Source organism: Lepidochelys olivacea (assembly GCF_965140295.1).
Source record: "Lepidochelys olivacea isolate rLepOli2 genome assembly, chromosome: 20".
Taxonomy (NCBI): Eukaryota; Metazoa; Chordata; order Testudines; family Cheloniidae; genus Lepidochelys; species Lepidochelys olivacea.
The window spans coordinates 3,645,001-3,670,415 of NC_140430.1; the positions used below are offsets into that span (position 1 = coordinate 3,645,001).

A 25,415-nucleotide genomic window follows, 5' to 3' on the forward strand; every position below is an offset into this window, starting at 1 on the left:
AGTGCATGTGGCCGCGCGTGTGTTGTATGTACAGCCCGTGTGGAATGCATGTGGTCGCGCGTGTGTTGTATGTACAGCCCGTGTGGAATGCATGTGGCCGTGTGTGTGTTGTACGTACAGCCCGTGTGGAATGCATGTGGCCGCGTGTGTGTTGTATGTACAGCCCGTGTGGAATGCATGTGGCCGCGTGTGTGTTGTATGTACAGCCCGTGTGGAATGCATGTGGCCGTGTGTGTGTTGTACGTACAGCCCGTGTGGAATGCATGTGGCCGCGTGTGTGTTGTATGTACAGCCCGTGTGGAATGCATGCACTTGCTGGGTGGGTGGTATGTGCACGTCCTTGTGAGAGGTAGCCGAGGATGAGGATGGGGTGAAGCAGGGTCTTGCCCTGCCTGGCTCCCCCCGCCCACGCTGAGGGTGCCCCCCGTCCAGGTGGCTGGTCTGTGCCCTGCGTCCCGGTGCCGACCGGGGGGAACTGGGCAGGGTGGGGCCAGTTCAGATGGACAAAGCCACCAAAGCCAATGGACGAGGGGCTGAGCACCAGGCCTCAAAATTGCTCTCCACTGCCCAGCCCCACCCAGCGGCTCCAGCCCTTCCGTGGGCTGGAGCATCAGGGTGGGTGGGGGGACAGAGAAGCCCCCCAGTGCAGCGGCTCGGGGGGTCCTCTGGTGCCTGGCTTGGAGCGGATGGGTCCACAGGCCCGCGCCCATTGAAGGGGTCTGGGCAGGCTGCTGCTAATTCCCTCCAAAACTCTGCCAGTGGCCCGCAGTGCCACCCACAGCCCCTGCTGTGCCAGCCCTGGGCTCCCCCCCGCCCCCAGCTCTGCCGGTGCCCGCTCTCCGGCGGGCAGGCAATGCAGTGCAGTGCAGCGGAGCCCGGCCTGGCCATGCGATCTGCTGTCGGACGCCATGCCGGGCGAACGTGGCACGTTGTCCAGTGCAGCGCCGGGGCCGAGGCAGGCCACGCCATCCAGCCTCGTCGGCGGCACCCTACTCGAATGCCGTCCGGTACCGGGCCATGAAACGATTTGGGCGAACGGCTCCCTGCTGGCGCCCAGTAACTAGTGCCTGGGGGGAGCCGGCGCAGCTGACGGGGATCCAGTGGAGGGTTGAAGGCAGCAGCTGTGCCCTGAGCAGGGCCCTGGTGCATCGGTGACCTCCGGGCCCCGAGCTCCGGGGGGCACGCCCCCCCCCACTGCCCCGGAAGTGCCCGCGGACACACCCAGGCCTGGGTAGCTGCACCCCCACCCCCGGCAATGCCTCCAGCCCAGCTGGGACCTCGGAGGAATGTCCTATGCCTGTCACTCAGCGTCGCCGCGGAAACTCCCCTATCTGCTTTCAAACCCTGCTATTTGGGGGCGGGACCCAGAGGAGGAGGGGAGGAGGAAGCAGAGGAGGGGTCTTGGGGGCGGGGGCTGGAGAAGGGGCTGGAAGGAAAGAAGTTCACCCCCTCCAGGGGGCAGCTGCCTCCCCCAGCCCTCCCTGCCCGAGGGGAGGGGAAGAGCAGGCTTCCAACATGGGAGGGGCCGGTAGGGCCTGGGGCTGTGAAGAATGTGCTCGCATTGAACTAGACACTGGTGCACGTTAGAACAGGAGTTGCAACAATGACTGTTCCCAGCTTGTGCTGGGAGACGGGGGGCGCCGGCTGAGCCAGAGGAGGAGTCGTTAGCTAATTACTGGCTTAAAGTATTATACAGTGCAATGCCCGTATGTCACCAGTGCAATGGGCACCAACGCTGCTGCTGGTTTAATGGGGGCCGCTGGTACCAGCTGCTGGGTAATAATGTGCACACAACCCCAGCGCCAGTGAGAGACCCTGCAGTAACAAACCAGTGTCCACACAGCCCCAGTGCCAGTGAGAGACCCTGCAATAACAAACCAGTGTCCACACAGCCCCAGCGCCAGGGAGAGACCCTGCAATAACAAACCAGTGTGTACACAGCCCCAGTGCCAGGGAGAGACCCTACAATAACAAACCAGTGTGTACACAGCCCCAGCGCCAGTGAGAGACCCTGCAATAACAAACCAGTGTCCACACAACCCCAGTGCCAGGGAGAGACCCTGCAATAACAAACCAGTGTGTACACAACCCCAGTGCCAGGGAGAGACCCTACAATAACAAACCAGTGTCCACACAGCCCCAGCACCAGTGAGAGACCCTGCAATAACAAACCAGTGTGTACACAACCCCAGTGCCAGGGAGAGACCCTACAATAACAAACCAGTGTCCACACAACCCCAGTGCCAGGGAGAGACCCTGCAATAACAAACCAGTGTCCACACAACCCCAGTGCCAGGGAGAGACCCTGCAATAACAAACCAGTGTGTACACAGCCCCAGCGCCAGGGAGAGACCCTACAATAACAAACCAGTGTCCACACAGCCCCAGCACCAGTGAGAGACCCTGCAATAACAAACCAGTGTCCACACAACCCCAGTGCCAGGGAGAGACCCTGCAATAACAAACCAGTGTCCACACAACCCCAGTGCCAGGGAGAGACCCTGCAATAACAAACCAGTGTGTACACAACCCCAGTGCCAGGGAGAGACCCTACAATAACAAACCAGTGTCCACACAACCCCAGTGCCAGTGAGAGACCCTGCAATAATAGAAATTAAATTGTTGCAGGGAGTGGGAGGTTTGTTCTTTGTGGCTGCCCCAGCCAGCCCCACTCCCACGTTGGATCGCAGGGTGGGGTGGGTGTTGGGGAGGCCATTCGAAGCAGGGTCTCTGGACATGATCTCACCACGGTTCAAGGCAGTTCCCGGCGTCCCTGGGGCCTTCAGGCCAGGGAATCCGGGGGTCCCTCTGCAGCGCCGCAAATCAGCCATTGATTGTGGGAAATGCAGTGATGCGAGACCCGGCGATTCGGGGTGGTTCCTCCCCCCTGCCCCCTGCTCAGTGTGCCTCACCCTCTTGGTTGTGGTGGGAACCGTGGGGAGCAGCAGCAGCGGGAGGGTGAGGGTCCAGAGGAGGCCAAGGGGGTGCTGAGACCGCAGCAACCCGGGGCGCAACGGCCGCTCATGCGTGTGTGGCCAAGCTCCCTGTCACGCAGACGGACCCCATGCCTCAGCAGAGGGGTGCCCCATCGCCCTGCTGAGGCCATCAGGGGTTTGCATTGGGGGACCTGGGTTCTATTCCTGACTCTGCGCCTTTGGGTGCCCCCATGTGCCTCAGTTTCCCCACCTGTGTAGGGAAGGTAGTCCTGTTTTGGTGAGGCAGGGCCCGTTGTGCCCTGTGTGTCTCCAGGCCTCCAAGCCAGCTAGATCCCAGCAGAGCCCTCAGCCCCTGAGCTCCACTGGGAGCCTGGCACGGTAGGTGGCTGGCGCAGGGGGTGGCTCCGAGGCCTGGCGACAGAGAGCAGGCAGCTAGGAAATGTGACCCTCAGCCTGGCCTCAGGGCTCACCCCAGGCCCTGGGCAGCCTCCCCGCAGCTGCTTCCCCCTTCCCTCATCACAGCCCGCCGGCCTGGCAGGGCCACCTGGCAATCCAGCTTGGCCGTGCCCTGTTCCTGCTGCCCGTGCCAAGTCCCCCGTTCTGCCTGGCACATCGGGGGGCCCGTCCCGCACCCCCACTCGGGCCTTGGCCTGAAACGTGCCACGAGGCCGTGGTGCCCCCTCCTCCCTAGCTTTGGGTCCCCAGCGCCCCAGCCCTGACCCCCCACCACATCGGTGCCCTGGCCCCAGCTCCCTACGTGCGGATCCATGGGGCTCTGCAGCTGGAGGCGGTGGGGGGGGGTGAGCTGGGGGATGACTCAGGCCGATGGGATGCACTGAGCACGCAAGCCTTGACCTGGAGCCAGCGAGGGGGCAGCTGGGGGGGGAGTCACAGGGGGGCCCAGCCAGCACCACGGGGGGCACCCAGAGACATAACATCAGCATCTCCCCTCCAGCCCAGAACCCCCCCCCCAAGGCACAGATGTGTGCGTGGGGCTGGAGAGGGAAGGTTGGCCCAATGGGTAGGGCCCTAGACCCTGGTCCTCCTCCTTGCTCTACCCTGTGCCTTGGGAGAGGCGCCGTGCCTCAGTGTCCCCATCTGTACGATGGGGTGTTGTCAGGTGCTCATGGTGATGAGGGCCACGTAGGCACCTCCGCAGGCCTGCACCAAGCAGTGATAAATGGGGATGGGTGAGGGGGAGCGTTCGGGGCTGGGGCGGGGGGACGAGCAGGGACAGCTGGGTGGGGGGCAGATGGTGCCCCATGGGAAGGGCTGGAAGCCTCGCTGGCGGGCATTGAACATTAGAGGAGGCTTGGGCGTCGGGCCCCATTGCAGGGCCTCTCGCCCTGAGTGTCTGGACCCAGGCAAGGCCACGGAGCCTCCCGCGCCACTTCAGGGCGACCTCTCTCCGGCCAGCCTCAGACACAAATCCCTGTGCCCAGCCCGGGGCTCTGCCCTGCCCGGGGACGGGACGCGCCGTGGGCCAGGGTGCGGGGGAGCTTGTCCGGCCCGGGCAGTGCCGGGGGAGAGAGGAGATAATCCCAGGGGCACTTCTGACTCTAAATGCTGTGAATGGGGATTGTGACGGGGGGAATCCAGGTTGGGGGTCAGGACTCCTGGGTTCTGCTCCAGGACGGGGGCAGGGTCGAGTGGGTTAAAGCAGGTGGCGTGGGACTGGAGGTCAGGACTCCTGGGTTCAAGTCTCGGCTCTCACAGAGGAGAGTTTAATAGTTTTGGGAGGGAGATATTAGGAATCAGGACTCCTAGGTTTTATCCCTGGCTCCAGGAGGGGAGTGGGGTCTAGTGGTCAGAGCAGGGGGCTGGGAGCCAGGACTCCTGGGTTCGCTCTCCTGCTGCCTGGCCATGGGCACCTCCTCGCTCATGCGGGCGTTTCTGGGGTTCTGTGCGATGCCGAGCGCAGCCGGGGGGGCACCGCCCAGCCAGAGCCCCGTCTGTACGGTGCCGGGCTGTGGTGACCCAGTACCTAATCGTGGATCCCGACAAGGGAAGGGGTGTCCCGGCACTGTTGGAAAACCACCCGGAGTGGCAGGAGCTGGGTCCACAGCGGGGGTCAGGGCTTGGGGGGAGGGGGTTCACAGCCCTGGGCCTTCAGCTGCCCAGTGGGATGGGACCCATGGTCACCAGCGGCGGGTCTTAGGGCCCCCCCCGTTTTTCTTTGTACCGGACAATAGGGCCGGGGCGCTGGTGTGGGCTGAATGGGGAAGCAGAGGGGGTGGAGCAGCAATCGACTCAATTACTAGACAAACTTTTGAGAGTGGCCTGCAAACTCCTGGCCTTCCTTGGGGGTGGGGGGGCGGGATGGGATTCCCCCCAGGCTCCCAGCATCCCGGAGCCTCGTGTCCCCCCCCTCGCTGGGCAGCTGGTGGGGAGGGGTGGGGTGCGCCCCTTTCTCTGCCCCAGCCCCACCCCCACCTCTCCCTCAGGGAAATGTTACTATTCCTCCCTCCTGCTTTCCCGCCCCCCCTTCTCATTTTGTGCCCCCCCAGGCCTTACCATGTGCCCCATCTCTGTGCGTACCACCCCCCTGGTCCCTGCCCCCACCCTCCTGCTTTTGCCCCCCAAAAACCTTTTCATGCCCCCGAGCAGCCTCCTCTTCTTCCACTCCCCCCCCCCCAGTTTCACACCCCTGCACTCCCCCCGCCCCATTCTTCCCCGGTGACACGCGGACAAAGCCCCCAGACGAGCGCTCAAAGGGGGAACTGAGGCGTGAGAATCCGCCCCCCCTCCCCATTGCAAACCAAACCCTTCTTCTTGCCAGTGGGCCGTGGGGCCCCGGCCCCCTCCCTTTTGGGGGTGAGCCCCCCCCCGCTCTCCAGGGAGAGGCTGGAAGGAGCTGAGGGCGCCGACACCAAATGCCACACACAGAGAGCCCCCCCCCAACTCCACCGCCCCCACACTCCAGCTTGTTCTCATTTCGTGGCCTGTCGCGGCCCGGCTCAGTCCTGTCTCCCGCTCCACTCCCAGACAGGGCCCCGCGCCCGGGTGGGCCAGCCACGGGGAAGGGACTGCCAAGTGCTGGGGCATGGGGTGCTCGCCCCGCCGGGGAGGAGAGACCCCCACCGTGCCTCAGTTTCCCCCCTTTGGAAACGGGCATGAATGGTCCCGATCTGTGCATGTGTGTATGTGTGCCTGAGCCTGTGTGCACACGTGTGCAGGTGAGAACGTGCATGTGTGTGTATGTTTACACGTGTGCACATGCGTGTGCCGACACATGTCCCTGCCTGTGCGTCTTCAGCCATTAATAGCTAAGAAGCAGCCACTGGGTCAGACACTGAACTAGGACTTGGGAGACCAGGAATCTCGTCCCAGCTCTGCCTCAGTTTCCCCTCCCACCCCGGTTTAAATGAGCCTGGAAGCTCTGTGGGCCAGGCACCTTCCCCATACAGCCCTGCCAGCGGTGCCTGGGGGCAGCGGGTGGGGAGGGGGGTTGGGGGGGCCTGTCGTTTGATTGTTTTTAATTGTCAAAGCCACACGTCAGACGCCCTGCTTGCACCTTGGGCGGGAGCAGGGGGGGTCGGGGGTTGCCCCTGGGGTTGTAAAGTCAGCGGGTCCCCATGGCCGGCGGGGACTGGCCGGGGGGCTCCCCACAATGCTAGTGAAGGGAGCTTAGTAGCTTTCTAGGCCCCCCGAACCTGCTGGTGTCTTGCCTGCACCCCAGACAGGGGCTGAGGGACTGAGCTTTTTGGCCTCAAGGACGTTAGTTCTGATCTGGCCCCAGGGTGAGGGCTTGGCGAGCTCGGGGAGGTGGGGAACGAGACACTGGGGGGGGGGTCTGCCCAGCAGGCATAGTGGGGGCTGCTCTGCCTGGGGTGGGGGCCTGGAAGCCAAGGTGGGGGGTGCTCTCCCAGGAGCGCCAAGCGGGCACTCTGTCCTGGGGGGGCATACAGCGGGGGGCACTCTGTGTTGGGGGTGGCTCCCAGTGGGCACTGAGCCTGTCTGGTTGGCCTCTTTTGCTCGTTTTATTTTGCAATGACCCAGACGGTCCCATTCCCCCCCACCCCCTCGGTGTGTCTGATGCTGACAAATGGGGGTGTGGGGAAGAGATCGGGGGGGGGTATGTGTGAAAAAACCCTCCCCCCCATCAAACAGACTCGGTTATTGTGCAGCAGAGAAGTTGCTCTTTCCCGTCACCAGCTGGCTGCCAGCTGCGAAATCCCCTTCCCATCCCCCCGCCTGCTTCCCCCCATTCCCCCCCATCCTCCCCACCTCGCACACACCCAGATCCCTCTGCCCCTGCCAGGAGGGCGGCCCCCTACATTTCTTGGATGCACTTGAAACGCTCGGCCTGGGACACTGCAAACGGCCAGGCCAGCGGAGAATAAACAGGGAGATCATTTGCCCCACACCCGCACTGGAGGAGAAAGGGTCTGGGGGATGGGGGGGCCGCACAGTGGGACTGCGGCCGGGGGTGGAGGGTGGCGAATTTACCCAGCTTGGCTCGTGGCCCGGACCAGCCCAGCGGGAGTCGGCAGCACCAAGAACCGGCTCGTCTGGAGGGGGGAAGACCCGGGGGGGGGGGTTAGATCCAGGCGGGTTTGGGGAGTGAGGACCCGCTCTCGTGTTTCTGCTCCTGGGCAGTGGGTCAGCTCAGCTGCTGGCATTGAGCCAGGCAGGGTCAGGCCCTAGCCCCCCCCTCCCAACCTGTGCTCGGCCAGCTCATGGTGGCCGGGGGTCGCAGAAACCTCCAGGCCTGTTGGGGGCAGCGGGGCCCTGCTGGGCAGACGTGCTCACCCTGCGGACAGAGACGGGTGCCAGAGGGTCCGTCGTGGGGGCACCTCTGCCCTCGGGCTTGGGGATTCCATTGTAGGCCAAGCCGTGTGTCCTAACCCCTGCACAGCTAACACCAGATGGGAGATTCCCTTCTAGGGTGTGAGGTTCAATCCGGTGCATGACGCAGGCTCGGGGGGAACATGGAGGCCAGGCTGGGGAGGTCTCGCTGTGGCGGGGTGGAGGGGAGACACCTGCCTGCCCGCCACCCTGGAACAGCTGCCCAGGACACGTCCCACGGGCAGATTCGCCCGTCAGCAGAAATGGCTGGTAACTGACCCGTGCCGGGGGGGTACCAGGGCCAGAGCACACACCTCGCTATGCCACCGCCTGGCCCGGCCCCAAAGCAAACCCCGCTCTGCGCGATGTCAAAACAACCCCCCCCCCCACTCCGCCCCACAGCCCGAGCAGGCCTGGGAGCGGGCTGGCCAGGAGCTCGGCCATTATCGGCTTCCAAGTCATAACAAACGCCCAGAACACCCACCTCGAGGGACGGCCCCGGGCTGGCTGGGAAAGCAGGAACGCGGGGCCAGGCGCGGGACCCGGAGCCTGCAGCCCCCGGCGCAGCCTGGCTCGTTGCGCTGCACCCCTGCAGACATCTCCCTCGCCCGGCTGGGGCCTGGGGCAAGGGCCGGCCCTGTGTTGGGGGCGCCCTGGGCCAGTGCCCCTGGTTTTATCTCACTCCTCACGCTTCCCTTTCCCAGGCTGGGGCAGAGAGGGGGGCAAGTTCTTACAGACGGCCTGTAAAGCCCGCGGGGGCGAGGAGCCAGGGTTGGGGGGCGGGCAGGGCAGCCGGCACAGGTTCCTGCCAGCGGCTCGGCACTGTCAGCCTGCTGGGTCCTGGGGAAAGTGGCCACAGTGCAGCTTTGCCTCCTCGGGCATCGTGGGCCTGGCACCGTGGGGAGCCCACCTGGGCCACACCAGGCCTGGCGCCGTGGGGAGCCCATCTGGGCCACGCCAGGCCCGGCGCCGTGGGGAGCCCATCTGGGCCACACCAGGCCCGGCACCGTGGGGAGCCCACCTGGGCCACGCCAGGCCCGGCGCCGTGGGGAGCCCATCTGGGCCACGCCAGGCCCGGCGCCGTGGGGAGCCCACCTGGGCCACGCCAGGCCCGGCACCGTGGGGAGCCCATCTGGGCCACGCCAGGTCTGGCGCCGTGGGGAGCCCATCTGGGCCACGCCAGGCCCAGCACCGTGGGGAGCCCACCTGGGCCACGCCAGGCCTGGCGCCGTGGGGAGCCCATCTGGGCCACGCCAGGCCCGGCACCGTGGGGAGCCCACCTGGGCCACGCCAGGTCTGGCGCCATGGGGAGCCCATCTGGGCCATGCCAGGCCCGGCACCATGGCCACGCACCGGGGGAGCTGATTCGGACTGTGCCGGGCTGTACATGGGCCGATGGAGGGTTAGCAGAGGTGGGAGATGGGGAGGGGGGGCGGGAGACTGTGGGTATGGCCGCCGAGCTGGCCTCCACCTTGGGGCGCTCCCCCGTCCCTGCAAGCTCCCCCCCCCGGTTTCCATGCACCTGAGCAGAGCAGGGGGCACGTGAATCAGACTCAGAAACCTTCAGCACAAGGCTGACATGCCCCGCGGGTGGGTGGGCACCTTTGTCAGTGCGTGTCCCTGTCCGTGCCTCTGGTCACGGGCATTTACTTGTCCAACGGCTCCATGGGCAGGCATGTGTCTCTGCATTTGCACACGTGTGTCCGTGTGTGCGTGTCCCTGCTTGTGTGTACGTGTGTCTAGGGGTTACTCTGGGCATGTGTGTGGGTTTGTGCGTCCGTGGGTGTTTGTGCGTGTGTGTCTTGGCTTGGCCTGTGCTGATTGCAGGACACTCTGCGGGGGCAGCGGGCAGGAGGGGAGCTCAGCCCGGCAGAGGGGCCGGGTGTGGGGCTGCGCGGGGCTCTGGCATTGCTGGAAGGGGCGCGGGGGCTGCCATGACACTGGCATTGTGACAGAGGGATGGGCCCTGTAAGAGACTGGTGGGGCCGGAGGGGGTGACGTTTCCCACACCTCCTCCTGCCCGAGCCCTGAGTCTGGGGGCACGGCTGGGATGGGGCACCTGGCTGAGCCATGGGGTGACTGAGCCAGGGAGGGGGGACTGGGATGTGTCCCCCCAAAACCCTTCCCCATCCCCCCCATGGTGCCTGCCTCAGCCGGCGTGCCCAGCCCCCGTGGCCCCACTGACCAGGCCTGTCAGTCTGGGGTGGCGGGGGCTCTGGGGTTGGCCCGGCTCGCAGCCTGGCCCCATCCAGGACCAGTGGGCAGGCCTGGCACAGAGCCAGAAGGGGGTCCTGCCCTCGGGGGAAACCCCGGCCCTGGAGTATCTGGGAACAGCCGAGGGGCTGGGGCACTTGCCTCTGGGCAGATGGAGGGAGGAGAGAGCCAGGGGCTTAACCCCGGGGGGAGATCCCAGTCCCCGCCCTCCCCAGCCAAGTCACCTTGTTGGAGATGGGGCGGGGAGGAGAGGACGGTCCCCGCCACCTGGTCCTGGTCCTGCCGGGCTCTGGTCGTCCAGGGAGGAACTGCTGGGTCGAAGGGTCCCCCACCCCCACGTCGGCGCCTGGTCCTGGGGCTGGGCTGGTCCCCCCAAAGAGCCTGTGATGGAGGGGGGTACCGGGTTGGGGTGCAGACGAGGGGTGAGGAGAGGCCCCTCCCACTCTGGGTGAGGGGGCACAGGCAGGTGGGCACCAGCAAGCATCAGCTGGGGGCGGGCTGGGCACCCCTCTGCTGGGGCCAGAGGCCATGGGGATGGGCAGCCCAGTGTCCAGAAAGGGCCTGGGCTTTGTAGCCAGGGCTCCCTCTGCTGGAGACGTGGGGCGTTGCGGGTACAGCGTGTGGCTGCCCCCGGGCCTGGGATTCGGAGCAGGGGCTGGCCCTGGTCCTGGGGGCTGGGCAGGGGTGGGCCGCACGGGGCATCCCAGGGACCCTGGCTAGCTGTCAGGGTACCACGCCCGCCCTCCTCTCCCCCAGGCCTGGCCCCGCGGGGGGTCGGAGGCTCCCCCCGTCTGCCCGGAGCGGATGTGCCCCTGAGTGTGCCCGGGGCCCGACGGACCATGTTCAACGCCAGGAACCCTCCCGGGAGTGGCTACATGGAGCATTGTTACCTGCACCCCCTGCACGCGCCCGGCCCCGGCCTGGCAGATGGTGAGTCCCGGCCGCGCGGCCCCTGCAGCCCGGAGCATCGGCACAGGGGTCTGCGGGGACCGCCCGCGGCCCTCGCCCCCTCTGCACCCCTTTACCGGTCCCACCCTCTGTCCATCCATCCCCCGCCCCCTTCCACCCGTCCCACCCTCCGTCCGCCCATCCCCTGCCCCCTCTGTGCCCCTTTACCGGTCCCACCCTCTGTCCATCCGTCCCCCGCCCCACCCCCTTTCCACCTGTCCCGCCCTCCCTCCATCCGTCCCCCAACCCCTCTGCGCCTCTTTTGGGGTCCCGCCTTCTGCCCCTGCCTCCTCTGTGCCTGACCTCCATCTGTCCATCCCCTGCCCCGCACCCCTTCCACCTGTCCCGCCCTCCGTCCGTCCATCCCCCGCCCTGCCCCCGGCACCAAGCCCTGGGAGGTGGGGGCAGGGGCTGCCCAGGACTAACGACCCCCCCCTTCTCTCCCCCGCTTCTTTCCAGGGCTGAGCGACTTCCCCATGTGCCACCAGGCCAACCTGATGGGCAGTCACCATGGGTACGGGCTGGCACCGGGCAGCGAGCATGCTGGGAATGCCGATGGTAGGTCGGTGCCCGGAGGGATCCGGCTGGCCGTAGGCGGGTGGGCGACGGGGAGGGGTTGCCAGCAGATGCCCCAGCCCCCTCTGTGCTCATGCCAGTGGCGCCCCCTGTGGGCGACAGGCGACGGGGCCGGACGGGGCGTCGGGGCCCAGCGGGCACACACCCACTCAGCCCCGGTTCTCCGTCTCTGCCCGGCCCAGGGTCCCGGTTCTCCACACCCCGCGGCGCGGCCAAGCTGACCAAGAAGCGGGCGCTGTCCATCTCGCCGCTGTCCGACGCCAGCATCGACCTGCAGACCGTCATCCGCACCTCGCCCAACTCTCTGGTGGCCTTCATCAACTCGCGCTGCGCTTCGGCCAGCGGCTCCTACGGGCACCTCTCCGTTGGCGCCATCAGGTGGGCGCCGGGCGGGCGGGACCCAGAGCTGGCCTGGCCTGAGCCGAGAGGTGGAAAAGGCACTTCGTCAGCTCATTCAGTCCAACTCCCAGAGGCTGAAGCATCCTGGTTCTCTCCCTGGCTCTGGGAGGGAGAGTGGGGGCTAGTGGTTAGAGCGGGGGGGCTGCTGGGAGCCAGGACTCCTGGGTTCCATCCCCGGCTCTATCACTGACCCATCGTGTGACCTTTGCCAAGTCCCTTTGCTGCTCTGTGCCTCAGTTTCCCTGTGTGTCAGACAGGTGCAGCGATCCTGATTGACATCATGGAGGGGCAAGGGGGGTGGGGCAGGTTAGTGACTGAGTCTCTGCCAAGTGCAGGGCAGGGGGCCGGGGCAGGCCGAGCCCCTCTGCCTCGATGTACACATGGCAGGAGGCCCGAGGCCAGGTGCGATGGGCCCAACCCCACAGGCTGGGGGGGGGACACCTCCGGGGGGGCTCACACTCACGCTCCTTCTGACTTTCAGCCCTTCCCTTGGCTTCCAAAGCCCCATGGCTCACCCGAAGGGGCAAGGGGCAGCGTTCGGCCCCCCCATGCCACCCTGTGGCTCCCATGAACACCTCCCCGGCCGGCCGGGGTTCCTGCACCATCCCCCGCCCCGCGGGACACCGAAGCATTGTCAGGTAAGGGGCCCCCGCCTGGGAGGAGCACCAGGCCCCCTCCCCGCCCGCCAGCTCCAGCGAAGAGGGTTGGGGGGAGCTGCCAGGCTAGAGCCCTGGCAGCCCCTCCTGGCAGGAGCGGCAGCACCAAGCCCTGGGGGGTGGGGAAAGCTGCAGCACTGCCCGGTGGCGGGGCAGGGCTGCATTGCCCCCCCAAAGCCCCCCCACACACACTGCCCGAGCTCATCACATTTCTCTCCCCTTCCCAACCGCAGATGAAGTCGGAGCCCAGCCTGGGTGACGCCCTGGGCACCAAGGGCCTGGAGGAGAGATCGGAGGGCGACGACTCCAGCCCAGCCTCCACGGGGACCCAGGTAACGGGCAGGGTCCGACTGCCCCCCGCCCCGCAGCCAGGCCCGGAGTCCGGTCCCCCAGAGTTGGCCGTGGCAGCCGCCCCCAGGCTCATTGCTCACGTCACCCGCGGGCACCCGGGGCTGCCGCCAGGACCCTGCCCCAAGCTCCCACTGCCCCGCTGGGCCCAGATGCCCCAACCCAGCCACGTCGCCCGTCACCCACAGGGGGCTCTGCTGGTATGGGCATGGGGGGGGGCTGCCCGCCAGCGACCCCCCTCCCCAAGGCCCAGCCTCGCGGCACATGGGGGTTCGGCTGGCGGGTGCGCGGGCTCCGGGGTGCTGACCCAGCGGTGCCCTCCCTGCCCTAGGACCCGCTGCTGCGGATGCTGGAGCCCCGGGAGGAGTTGGAGAAGGAGGATGGGAAGCAGGAGGCGGAGGCCGTGTACGAGACGAACTGCCGCTGGGAGGGGTGCAGCAAAGAGTTCGACACCCAGGAGCAGCTGGTGCACGTGAGTCGTCCTCGGGGGGGGGGCTTCCCAGCCCGTGACGGGATCAACCCCAACCCACAGCCCCTGCCGGCCCAGCCCTGGGCGCCCCCCACCTCACGGCTCCCCCGGTGCCCCTCGCTCCCGGCCCACAGCCCCCAGCTAGCTCCACCCTGGGCTCCCCCCTTTCCCAGCTCCGCCGGTGCCCCTCATTCCCCACCCACAGACCCTGCCGGCCCAGCCCTGGGATCCCCCCACCCCACAGCTCCCCCGGTGCCCCTCACTCCCGACCCCCAGCTACCTCCACCCTGGGCTCCCCCCTTTCCCAGCTCCACCAGTGCCCCTCATTCCCCACCCACAGACCCTGCCGGCCCAGCCTGGGGCTCCCCGCACCCCACAGCTCCCCCGGTGCCCCTCACTCCCGACCCCCAGCTACCTCCACCCTGGGCTCCCCCCTTTCCCAGCTCTGCCAGTCCCCCTCATTCCCCACCCACAGACCCTGCTGGCCCAGCCTGGGGCTCCCCCCACCCCACAGCTCCCCCGGTGCCCCTCACTCCCGGCCCACAGCCCCCAGCTACCTCCACCCTGGGCTCCCCCCTTTCCCAGCTCCGCCGGTGCCCCTCATTCCCCACCCACAGACCCTGCCAGCCCAGCCCTGGGCTCCCCCCACCCCACAGCTCCCCGGGTGCCCCTCACTCCCGGCCCACAGCCCCCAGCTAGCTCCACCCTGGGCTCCCCCCTTTCCCAGCTCCGCCAGTGCCCCTCATTCCCCACCCACAGACCCTGCCGGCCCAGCCTGGGGCTCCCCCCAGCCCACAGCTCCCCCGGTGCCCCTCACTCCCGACCCCCAGCTACCTCCACCCTGGGCTCCCCCCTTTCCCAGCTCCGCCAGTCCCCCTCATTCCCCACCCACAGACCCTGCTGGCCCATCCCGGGGCTCCCCCCACCCCCAGCTCTGCCAGTGCCCCTCACCCCCAACAGGGCAGCACCTGCCAGCCCAGCCCTGGGCTCCCCCCACCCCACAGCTCTCCCGGTGCCCCTCAGTCCCGACCCCCACCTATCAGCACCGTGCCCTGAGCCAGCCCCGGAAGCCACCTCTGCAGAGGCCTGGGGGCCCCGGGCTGGCAGCCCCCCGCTGACCCCCCCGCCCCCCGCCCCGCAGCACATTAACAACGAGCACATCCACGGGGAGAAGAAGGAGTTCGTCTGCCACTGGCGGGAGTGCTCGCGGGAGCAGCGGCCCTTCAAGGCGCAGTACATGCTGGTGGTCCACATGCGGCGGCATACGGGCGAGAAGCCTCACAAGTGCACGGTGAGTGTGAGCCGGGCACAGGCCCCACACGCCGGCCGGGCGGGGACAACCCCACGGCCTCGCGCCCCCGTGCCAGCCAACCCCCCTGCCCGGGGGCCGGGTGGGAGCCGGCGCCCCCTGGAGGCACCGTGTGCCATTCCCCTTCCCCCCGTGCTCTGGAGGGGGTTTCTGGCGGGTCGGGCACAGTCCTGTCTCCCGCGCCGGGAAGGGGCTCTGGGGGCAGAGCATGGCGGGGAGGGGGGGTCCGTGACGGGGCTCTGGGTGCAGGGGGGTGAAGGTTCTTTGCTCAGGGGTGTCGGGGGGGGGGCGGCATGTATGTCCTGGGGGGGCTCTGGGCGCCCCGCGGGGCGGCAGGGGGTGGGCGCCTCTCTCACGGCTCTCCGCGCAGTTCGAGGGCTGTCACAAGGCCTACTCACGCCTGGAGAACCTCAAGACCCACCTGCGGTCACACACGGGCGAGAAGCCGTACGTCTGCGAGCACGAGGGCTGCAACAAGGCCTTCTCCAACGCCTCGGACCGCGCCAAGCACCAGAACCGCACCCACTCCAACGAGGTACGCCCCCCACCCGACATGGTACGGCCTGCTCCCCCCTCTCCAACGAGGTACGCCCCCCCACCCGACATGGTACGGCCTGCTCCCCCCTCTCCAACGAGGTACGCCCCCCCACCCGACATGGTACGGCCTGCTCCCCCCTCTCCAACGAGGTACGCCCCCCCACCCGACATGGTACGGCCTGCTCCCCCCTCTCCAACGAGGTACGCCCCCCCACGCGACATGGTACGGCCTGCTCCCCCCTCTCCAACGAGGTACGCCCCCCCACGCGACATGGTACGGCCTGCTCCCCCCTCTCCAACGAGGTACGCCCCCCCCACCCGACATGGTACGGCCTGCTCCCCCCTCTCCAACGAGGTACGCCCCCCCCACCCGACATGGTACGGCCTGCTCCCCCCTCTCCAACGAGGTACGCCCCCCCCACCCGACATGGTACGGCCTGCTCCCCCCTTTCCAACGAGGTACGCCCCCCCACCCGACATGGTACGGCCTGCTCCCCCCTCTCCAACGAGGTACGCCCCCCCCACCCGACATGGTACGGCCTGCTCCCCCTTCTCCAACGAGGTACGCCCCCCCACCCGACATGGTACGGCCTGCTCCCCCCTCTCCAACGAGGTACGCCCCCCCACCCGACATGGTACGGCCTGCTCCCCCCTCTCCAACGAGGTACGCCCCCCCACCCGACATGGTACGGCCTGCTCCCCCCTCTCCAACGAGGTACGCCCCCCACCCGACATGGTACGGCCTGCTCCCCCCTCTCCAACGAGGTACGCCCCCCCCGATATGGAATGACCCGCTCCCCCCTCCCCAAAGAGGTACATCTCCCCACCCGATATGGAACGACCCACTCCCCCCTCCCCAAAGAGGTACATCTCCCCACCCGACATGGTACGGCCCGCTCCCCCCTCCCCAACGAGGTACGCCCCCCACCCGACATGGTATGGCCTGCTCCCCCCTCTCCAACGAGATACGCCCCCCCCGATATGGAATGACCCACTCCCCCCTCCCCAAAGAGGTACATCTCCCCACCCGACATGGTACAGCCTGCTCTCCCCAGTCCAAGGAGGTACACCCGCCACCGGACATGGTATGGCTCACTCCCCCAACTCTAACAAGTATGACCCCCCCTCCACGACATAGTACCCTGCCATCCAACATGGTAAAGCCCACTGCCCCGACTCCAATGAGGTACGCCCCCCCCCATCCACTATGGTATGGCCTGCTCCCCACACTCCAATGAGGTACATCCCCCATCTGAAATGGTACAGCCCGCTCCCCCCTACTGCAATGAGGTACACTCCTCCCCCGATCCATCATGGTACAGCCTGTTTCCCCCATGCCAACCAGATGCACCCCGACATCAGCCCCATGCCGAGGAGGTACGACCCCCCCAGAGCGCGAGGGGCTTGGAGAAGGGGCCTGGGAGATCTCCCTTGTGCAGAGTGGCTGGCTGGGCTGGGCCGGGTCCCGCGGAGCGCGGCTGCCGGAACGGGCTCGGCTATAAACCTCTGACCAACCCAGAGGCCGGCCGTTGGGGGCGTCCGCCCTGCCCACCCCCCAGCACAAGGACAAGGGGACCTTGGGTGGAGCCAAAAGGTGGCGAATTCGAAACCCGTCCAAGGAGTCCTGTGTCACACCAGGCACAGTGACCAGTGGAACTCCCTGCCACTGGACCTTGCTGGGGCCAAGGGCTGCTCAAGACTCACAAGGGAACTGGGCCGACGGCTGGCGGTTTATTATTATTGCGTTGGCATGCAGTGGCCCTTTGGAGCCCCGTCATGGCCTAGGACCCCGTGGGGCTTGGCACCCCCCCAGACCCAGAGCAAAGACCCGTCCTTGTCCGAGGAGCTCACATTCTGGAGCAAGACCCTCCAGCTGTTCTGGGATTTGCCCCCTCGTGCCAGCCTCACACTTCAGGGGGATTGTCCCCTGGCTGCCGCCACCCACCCCTTCCTCGGGGCGCACGGCCCCTGGCACAGTCAGGAACCTGGGGTAGCTGGATCCCGGGTCTGGCAATGCCTCTGTTCCCGACAGGGCACGTTCCATGCCCCCCAGCACAGCCCCCTCCCCCATGTCGGTGCCTGGCCTCCCCTGGGGCTGGCACCCCCAGTTTTGGAATCAGGCGGGTAGGTCCCTGTGGTCCTTCCCCAGCAGGCAGCTCGCCATGCCTGGAGGTGCCCGTGGGGCTGAGTCTCCCGGGCTGGGTTAACCCCCCCCCCATCTTGCCCCCCCACGCAGAAGCCGTATGTCTGCAAGATCCCTGGCTGCACCAAGCGCTACACAGACCCCAGCTCCCTGCGCAAGCATGTCAAGACGGTGCATGGCCCCGATGCCCACGTCACCAAGAAGCACCGGGGTGACACGGTGCTGAGCCGGGCCCTGGCTGCCCCGGGGGGCCCCGCCGACATGAAGCAGGAGAAGGAGGGGGGCTGCCCCGGCGAGGGCAGGAAGGACGAGGGGAAGCTGATGGTGCCCGAGGCCACCTTGGTACGGAGCAGAGTGGGTCGGGGGGGGCAAATTGGGCACAGTGGGCTCCGGGCTGCCCCGCTACAGGACGAGGCAGACTGCCCTGCCAATGGGGGGGGGGTGGAGTCTGGGCTGTGGGGGGAGGGGATTCCTTACTGCCTGAGCTGGGGGGGTTGGCGTGCGGCCAGTGGGCTGCCCCAGAGGCTGTGGCTAAGGAGGGGCTGGCGCCCCCCCCCGTTCCCTGTCTCCCCAGAAGCCCCAGCCCAGTCCCGGCGGGCAGTCATCCTGCAGCAGCGAGCGCTCGCCCCTGGGCAGTGCCAACAACAACGACAGTGGGGTGGAGATGAACGCCAACCCGGGCGGCAGCTTCGAGGACCTGTCCACGCTGGAGGACCCCCCGCCGGGGGAGCCCATGGGCGCCTCGGGGCTCTCGGCCCTGCGCCGCCTGGAGAACCTCCGCATCGACAAGTTCAAGCAGCTGAGGAAACCCCCGGCCGGCAAGGGCCTGAAGCTGCCGGCCATCCCTGGCACCGGTGAGCCCTGGGCCGGGCGGGGCCGGGCCAGCGAGGGCTGGGACGGGAACCCACCATGGGCAGTGCCGGGAGCGGAGCAGGGGGTCAACAGGGGGGCGCTCTCCCTTGGCAGTCCGCATTGCCCCCATTGCCCCAATGTGGCACTAGGGGGCGCTGTGCTGGTGGGCGCTCTCCCTGTCAGGCTGGGTTGGTCCCAGTGCCCTAGCATGGCACTAGGGGGCGCTGTGCTCCCAAAGGTCCCGCCTCACAGATGAGACATAAACCGGAGCCGTGTCACGTTCCCGAGAGCTGCGGCACGAAGCTCGGGGTCCTGGCCAAATTCAGAGCCCAGTATTTCTGCTCTGCTCCCCAAACCTCCGTGTCCTCTCCCCTGCCATTGCAATGGGGCACATTCTCTGCCCCCGGCCCCAGAGGCAGCTGCATCTCAGGCCTGGATGAGGGATCTTGGTATAAACAGCTGCCGTGCCCCACCCCAGAGGTGGCTGCATAGAGCTGGGTGGACAGGCTCAGGGAGGTTCCAGTGAGTGGGGACTGGGGCTTGTGCCTCCGGCAGGGCACAGGACTGGGGCAGGTGGTTCCAGCCTCCCAGAGGGCCGCGAGGGATCTCTGAGCTAGGACCAGCTCCGGGCACAGGGGCTCAGGCCCCCACGGCCCTGGGGATAACTGGAATGGGGGGTAGCCAGCCCCAATGGGAGGGTAAAGGACCCTGCAGCCAGCTCGACGCCAGCTCAGTTACAGAACAAGAGGTTAGATCCGGAACTCCCTCCCCAGCCCCAGCCACCTGCTCCCCCCACAGCCACCCCCCAGCCGCTTGCACCCCCACAGCCACCTCCCAGCCGCTTGCACCCCCCAGCTACCCCCCAGCCGCCTGCACCCCCCCAGCCACCCCCAGCCACCTGCACCCCCCAGCCACCTGCAGCCATCTGCACCCCCCAGCTACTCCCAACCACCTGCACCCCCAGCCACCTGCACCCCCCAGCTACCCCCAGCCACCTGCACCCCCCCAGCCACCCCCAGCCACCCGCACCCCCCCAGCTATCCCAACCACCTGCTCCCCGCAACCACCTGCTCCCCCCCAAGCACCTGCACCCCCCAGCCACCTGCAGCCATCTGCACCCCCCAGCTACTCCCAGCCACCTGCACCCCCAGCCACCTGCACCCCCCCAGCCACCCCCAGCCACCTGCACCCCCCCAGCCACCCGCACCCCCCCAGCTATCCCAACCACCTGCTCCCCGCAACCACCTGCTCCCCCCAAGCACCTGCACCCCCCAGCCACCTGCAGCCATCTGCACCCCCCAGCTACTCCCAGCCACCTGCACCCCCCCAGCCACCCCCAGCCACCTGCACCCCCCAGCTACCCCCCAGCCGCCTGCACCCCCCCAGCCACCCCCAGCCACCCGCACCCTCCCAGCTATCCCAACCACCTGCTCCCCGCAACCACCTGCACCCCCCAGCCACCTGCACCCCCCAGCTACCCACACCTCCAGCCACCTGCTCCCCCCAAGCACCTGCACCCCCCCCAGCCACCCCCATGCACCTGACCCCGTCCACCAACCTCAACCTGCGGCCTTGGCTTTTGGCCCAAACCCCCACCCCGTCCTTCCCCACAGCCTCAGGCGAGCTGGGCCGGCGCCGTGGGAGCCAGGCCCATTCCCGTCCCTGCAGTAACCCCCCCCCCCTTGGCAGGCCCCCCCGGGGAGATGCCCAGCCTGTGCGGCCCGCCCCCCGCGGTCTCCCACCGCCGCGTCCCGGGGCTCTCCGCCAGCGACCTGGCCCCCGCTCCCGCGCTGAGCGACCGCCGCACCAGCTCCGTCAGCTCCGTCAGCTCGGCCTACACCGTCAGCCGTCGCTCCTCGCTGGCCTCGCCCTACCCGCGGGCCCCCGAGGGGCTCCCCAGCAGCCTGGGCCTGGCCGACGCCTACGCCCCCCTCTCCCCCGACGCCTCCCGGCGCTCCAGCGAGGCCGGCCGCGGCGGGGGGCTGCCGGGCCTGACGCCGGCCCAGCAGCTCTACCTCCAAGCCACGTACGCCGCGGCCACGGGCGGCCCCCCGCCCGCCCCCTTGCCCAGCACGGAGCGGGCGGCCCTGAGGGGCAGGACGGGGTTCCCCGGGGACTACCCGGGCCCAGCCGTGCCGTCCTTCCTGGCCAACGGCTCCCTGCGGAGGTACAGCGCCAACGAGTCCCCCGGCTACAGCCTCCACCCGCACCTGGCGCCAGGGCACGGCACCCGGCGGGCCAGTGACCCCGCCCGGACGGCGGCCGAGCCCAAGGGGCAGCCCTTGAAGAGCCTGGGGAACGTGAGCGCGTCGGCCGTGGGCGGCCTGCAGCCCCTCGGGGGCTCGGACGCCAGCCTGCAGCGTCACCTCTTCTCCCCTCGCCCGCCCAGCATCAGCGAGAACGTCTTCCTGGAGAGCGTGGCCATGGAGGGGCCCGGGGAGACCAGCCTGCTGGAGATGGAGCAGTACCTGGGCTACCCGGAGCAGGGCTTCCAGTGCCAGGGGCCGGGCATGGAGCTGCAGGGGGAGGGCACCTACATCGGTGCCCACAGGACCATGGGGGGCATGCAGCTGAACCCAGCTGCCCATGGGGAGCTGGAGGGGGGCCTGGGGCAGCCCGATTACTCCCTCCCCCAGTGCCAGGTGAACCAGCACTTCCAGGGCATGCGCCCGCCCGATGCCAACATCCCCGTGCCCTGGGACGAGGCCACCCGGGGGAGCCTGGAGATGAACCCCATGGTGCCCAGCCCGGTGGCCAGCCGGCATTGCCACCACCAGTACCCGGCTCCCGGCGCCTGCGAGCCGCAGCCCAAGCACATGGGCATGTGCCCCCCGGGCAGGTTCGCTGGCGGGCAGCAGTTCGGCGAGCTCAGCCAGCTGCAGATCAAGGCTGAGCAGCAGCTGCCGGCACCAGTGCTGACCCCCTGCCAGAACGGGACGCACCCGGCTGCCATGCAGCAGTCGCCGGCAGCCCCCTTCGGCCAGCGCAGGGCCCTGCCGGCTGCCCCTGGCAGTGGGTACCAGGCCGAGCCCCAGCAGGGCTCCTGCTTCGCCATGACCCCCCCGGCCCGGCGGCCCCAGCCCCCCATGCCGCAGGTCAAGGAGCTGATGGTGCGGAATTACGTGCAGTCGCAGCAGGCGCTGATGTGGGGGGAGCAGCCGCAGCCCCCCCCAAAGGCCGGGGAGCCCATGATGGGGCTGGGCGGGGGGCCCAGGCACAGCCAGCCCCTGCGGCACCCCCCGGCGCCCCAGCCGTACCTCAGCCCCAAGTACGCTGGCTACCCGGCCAAGCCAGGGCACCCGCTGGGCCCGCCTGAGAACCAGGTCCCAGCCAGCCAGTGCTTCAACCCCGAGCTGGTGCCCCACCCGCCCGGCGGGCCCAAGACCCCCAGCAGACAGAATAGCCTGGTCTACATGGGCAGCCCAGGCCAGCCCAGCCCCTCCGGCGAGCCCCCCGAGGCCAGTCCCCGCAGGCTGCTGCGGCTGCCCCCGCTGCACGCCCCGCCCGAGGGCCCCGCCAACGCGGCCCTGCTGTTCTACCCTGGGCACGGCCCCGTGCAGCCGGGGAAGGGCGCCCAGGGGCACCAGCCGGCCAGCTGCGGGGGCCAGGATCCTGGCAGGCCGTACGCCCCCGGCCTGGAGGGCCTCAAGCCTGACTCCTTCCCCTACCTGGCGCCGGAGGGGCAGGTCTCCAACAGCCTGGACTCACTGGACCTGGAGAACACACACCTGGACTTCACGGCCATCCTGGACGACCCGGAGCCCCCGGCCCTGAGCCCCACCCGGCTGCCTCCACCCGGGCCCCCCAACATGGCCATCGGGGACATGAGCTCCATGCTGAGCTCGCTGGCTGGGGAAAGCCACTTCCTCAACACCCTGTCCTAAGGCACCCCCCCCCACGCCCTCCCCAGGCACCCACCCACAGCGGGCAGGAAATGCCCGCCTCAACAGGCTTCCTGGCACCCTAATACAGGACCCCCCATGCACGGGAGAATGGGCGCCCCGACTGGCCGGTGTCCCACCGTGGGTATGGGATGCTCCTAGCTATTAGGCAGCCACCCATCTGTCCGTCCTTCCATCAGTCCATCCGTCCTTCCAGCCATTCACCCACCCATCTGTCCATCCCTCCCTCCAGGGACTCCTCTGGTCTTTGTCCCAATGGAACGAGCCTCTGCCCCTCTCTGCACCCGCAGGGCAGACCCCTCCCAAGAACCTGCCCCCCTGAGCCCCCTCCCCTCTGCCCCATGTTCGATGGTGCACCTCACCCAGCGCTAGGCGGCTGGTGACCTTGCACCCGCCGGGTGATGGGGCTGTGAAAGGGAGGGGCCTAGGCCATCGGGGGATTTGAATCCCCAAACCCCTCTTGCCTCCAAACCGCCCTCCATCAGACACAGCAGCCCCCTCCTTCCCCCCGAACACCCTCCCTAGGCCCTTAGGGCTCTGTCCTGGGAGATGCCCTCCACCCCCATCCTACTCCACTCTGGGGGCCTCGAGTCTTTCCAGGGCAGAAGGGAGAGGGAGTGCCCATTATAAGCAGCTGTGCGTCCCACCCCAGAGGCAGCTGCATGATCCCCAGGCTGTGGGGCAGGGGATCCTCACGGGCAGGGCCAAGTGGCTGCAGCCAATCCCAGCTCAACCAGACCAGGAATCTGTAGCCCATTCAACGCCCTGGGCTGGGGCTCGGCCCTGTCTCCCTCCTGCCCTCTGCTGTCCCGAGGCCAGGAAGGCAGTGACAGGCCATGGGGGGACCAGCCCCACACCACACTGCAAGTGCCCTGTGCCCTCGGTCCCTGCAGCGATGCCAGCATCCCGTGCCAGGCTCCCCCCCATGCCAGTGCCCTTCTCCCGTCAGATGCTGCATGCATATCCCTTCCAGAGACCCCCCATCCCATCCTATCGCCCCTTCTCTGGGCCAGGGTCTGCTGCAATTTACGCCCCCCCCATATCTGCCTCTCTCCCCCCACCAAGTGGCACCATGGGGGAGGGGCTCTCTGCAAAGTCTTAACTTAAAACTGAAAAACCAAAGAAAAATAATTTTAAAAAAACCAAACTCACCTAAAAAACCATCGTCTCGTTCTCCGTGTTTGGTCTGAGCGACAGGCAGGCACTCCCAGCTCCCCTGCCTGCGAGGGGCAGGAGATTTGATAGACAGGCTGGCGCGGGGAACGGCCAATGCCCCGACTCCTGGTGCCAGGCGCGGGCCCAGTGCTGGGCCACAGCTCGGTCGCACCTCTGTACATAGTGTATGTAAGTGTCCATGGGGTTTAGTACTGTAAAGCACCGTTCTTGTCTTTTGATAGCAACAAACAATTCCAATACGGACTAATAATAATTAAACAAAAGATTCCTCAGGGAAGTGAAATTCTTGTTGATTCCCGGAGCAGCTAGAAGCCAAAGGATCAGGGCCCCATTGTGCCAGGCGCTGCCCAGACCCCAACCGAGATCAGGGCCCCGTTGTGCCAGGTGCTGCCCAGACCCCAACCGAGATCAGGGCCCCGTTGTGCCAGGTGCTGCCCAGACCCCACCTGAGATCAGGGCCCCATTGCGCCAGGCGCTGCCCAAACCCTGACCAAGATCAGGGCCCTGTTGTGCTGGGCGCTGCCCAAACCCTGACCAAGATCAGGGCCCTGTTGTGCTGGGCGCTGCCCAGACCCCACCTGAGATCAGGGCCCTGTTGTGCCAGGCGCTGCCCAGACCCCAACCGAGATCAGGGCCCTATGTTTCTGTCTGTGGCTGTGGGACCTGCCACTCTGCCCTCCCCCCATCCCTTACTCGAGAGGATGGCGCAATCCTGGCCCAGCAGGGGCGGCTGGCAATATGGCAGTATTAGCATCTCTCACGAGCGTATTGGAGTAATGTTTTCCTTAAATCCCCAGCTCCCAGAGTCTAGGGATCAGGGGAGGATCCAGGCTTTCGTTTTCAAACCCCACATTTCTAGCGGAGAAAACCTGGGCCCCCCAAAGGCGCCGGCACCAGGCTGTGACTTGCCAGTGCCCAGACTTTATTTGTTCTGAAAAAAAACTCGGGATTTTTAGGCCTTCCAGAGGACAGCTGCGTAATAGAGCCCCAGAGCTTTTTCCATCAGCACCTGTGTCGGGCAGGGCCCTGCACTCCGGCGTCAGGCGGTGGGTCTCAGACTGCAGCATCCTGACCGGCCCATGGGCGTCGGCATCTCTCGCCCTCCGACACTGTTCTTCTTGTCCAGAGCCCCGACGGCTTTCCCAAGGCACAGCCGCCAAGGATCAGGCCCACCCGCGCTGCCGGTCGCTTTGAATAACGAACCTGCAGACGCCGACTCCAGCTTTTGCCTCCCCACCGAATGCCAACCTTGGGTATTGGGCCTAAAGCCGCCCGACGTCATCTGCAGTGCCGGTGTTGGCAGCTGCCCGGGCCGTTGCCCGCGGATGGCGCCTGAGGCTTTCCGGACACGGCGTTGAATGCCGCCAGACGTTCCAGCAACCGCCGCTCTCTGCGGGGCTCGTACCATCTGGGATACAAGTCCAGCAGCCAAGGGGTGGAGGCGGCCCAGCGGCAGGCCCCCCTCTCCCATGGGTGCATCGCGTCCCTTCCCACGTTGGACTCTTGGGCCATCAAGCCTGGCGGCCGTGCAGAAACACGCCAAATGGCGAACAATCACCACAGCCCATGGCTCAGCCAAGCGCTCAAGAAGGGGCCCCCGACGGCTGGCCCTCAGCAGACGCCACCCAGTGAATCTAGGGTGCCCTGGCTCGCCGAGCTCACCAGAGGGCAGCAAACTCACATGGACACTTCAGAGCCAGTGTCAAATAATTGCTTGTGGCTTGGCACGGTTCACCTGCAGGACTCCACGCTGCAGGAGGACACTGAGGCCTCAGTTCCTCCAGGAGAGGACACCATGCAGTGGGGTCGTACAGCCCAGGGTTGAGCAGGGGTGCACGGCCCCGGGCGAGCATCACGTGCCCTCGCTAGGGGCTGGTCCCATTGCAGCTGCCACTGGGTGGGAACAGGGGCAGCCGTGATGGGGGTTCTTGACTGCTAGGGTTCGGGGCTGGGCTCAGGAGGGAACGTTTCCCCCACACACTGTCGGGGCAGGAGCTGGGGGGTGAAGCCTTCATCAGGCCAGCATTGTCAGGCTATCAGCTCCATGGGCCAGGTAGCTGCTGGGCGAGACCCCCTGGTTTGATGTGGGGTGAGTCCCAAAGCCCTTCCCCATAGAGCTCGGGAGGGGGGACCACCCTGGATGTGCTGCTAACCAAGCCCCA

At 67.4% G+C, this 25,415-nt stretch overlaps 1 protein-coding gene across 2 annotated transcripts in view; it reads left to right on the top strand.

The window, feature by feature from the left end:
* GLI1 (GLI family zinc finger 1) overlaps positions 1–23,511 on the top strand; it is a 40,141-nt gene extending 16,630 nt beyond the window's left edge. For both annotated transcript variants that reach the window (XM_084610750.1, XM_084610749.1), the window contains 11 exons: positions 10,695–10,868; positions 11,346–11,444; positions 11,645–11,840; positions 12,343–12,499; positions 12,751–12,849; positions 13,197–13,337; positions 14,476–14,625; positions 15,014–15,178; positions 17,417–17,665; positions 17,898–18,177; positions 19,865–23,511. In XM_084610750.1, the coding sequence (XP_084466876.1) occupies positions 10,778–10,868; positions 11,346–11,444; positions 11,645–11,840; positions 12,343–12,499; positions 12,751–12,849; positions 13,197–13,337; positions 14,476–14,625; positions 15,014–15,178; positions 17,417–17,665; positions 17,898–18,177; positions 19,865–22,059 (3,822 nt within the window). In that variant the 5' untranslated portion in view covers positions 10,695–10,777 and the 3' untranslated portion in view covers positions 22,060–23,511. The remainder of the gene's footprint in view (positions 1–10,694; positions 10,869–11,345; positions 11,445–11,644; positions 11,841–12,342; positions 12,500–12,750; positions 12,850–13,196; positions 13,338–14,475; positions 14,626–15,013; positions 15,179–17,416; positions 17,666–17,897; positions 18,178–19,864) is intronic.
* The last annotated feature ends 1,904 nt before the right edge of the window (positions 23,512–25,415 follow it).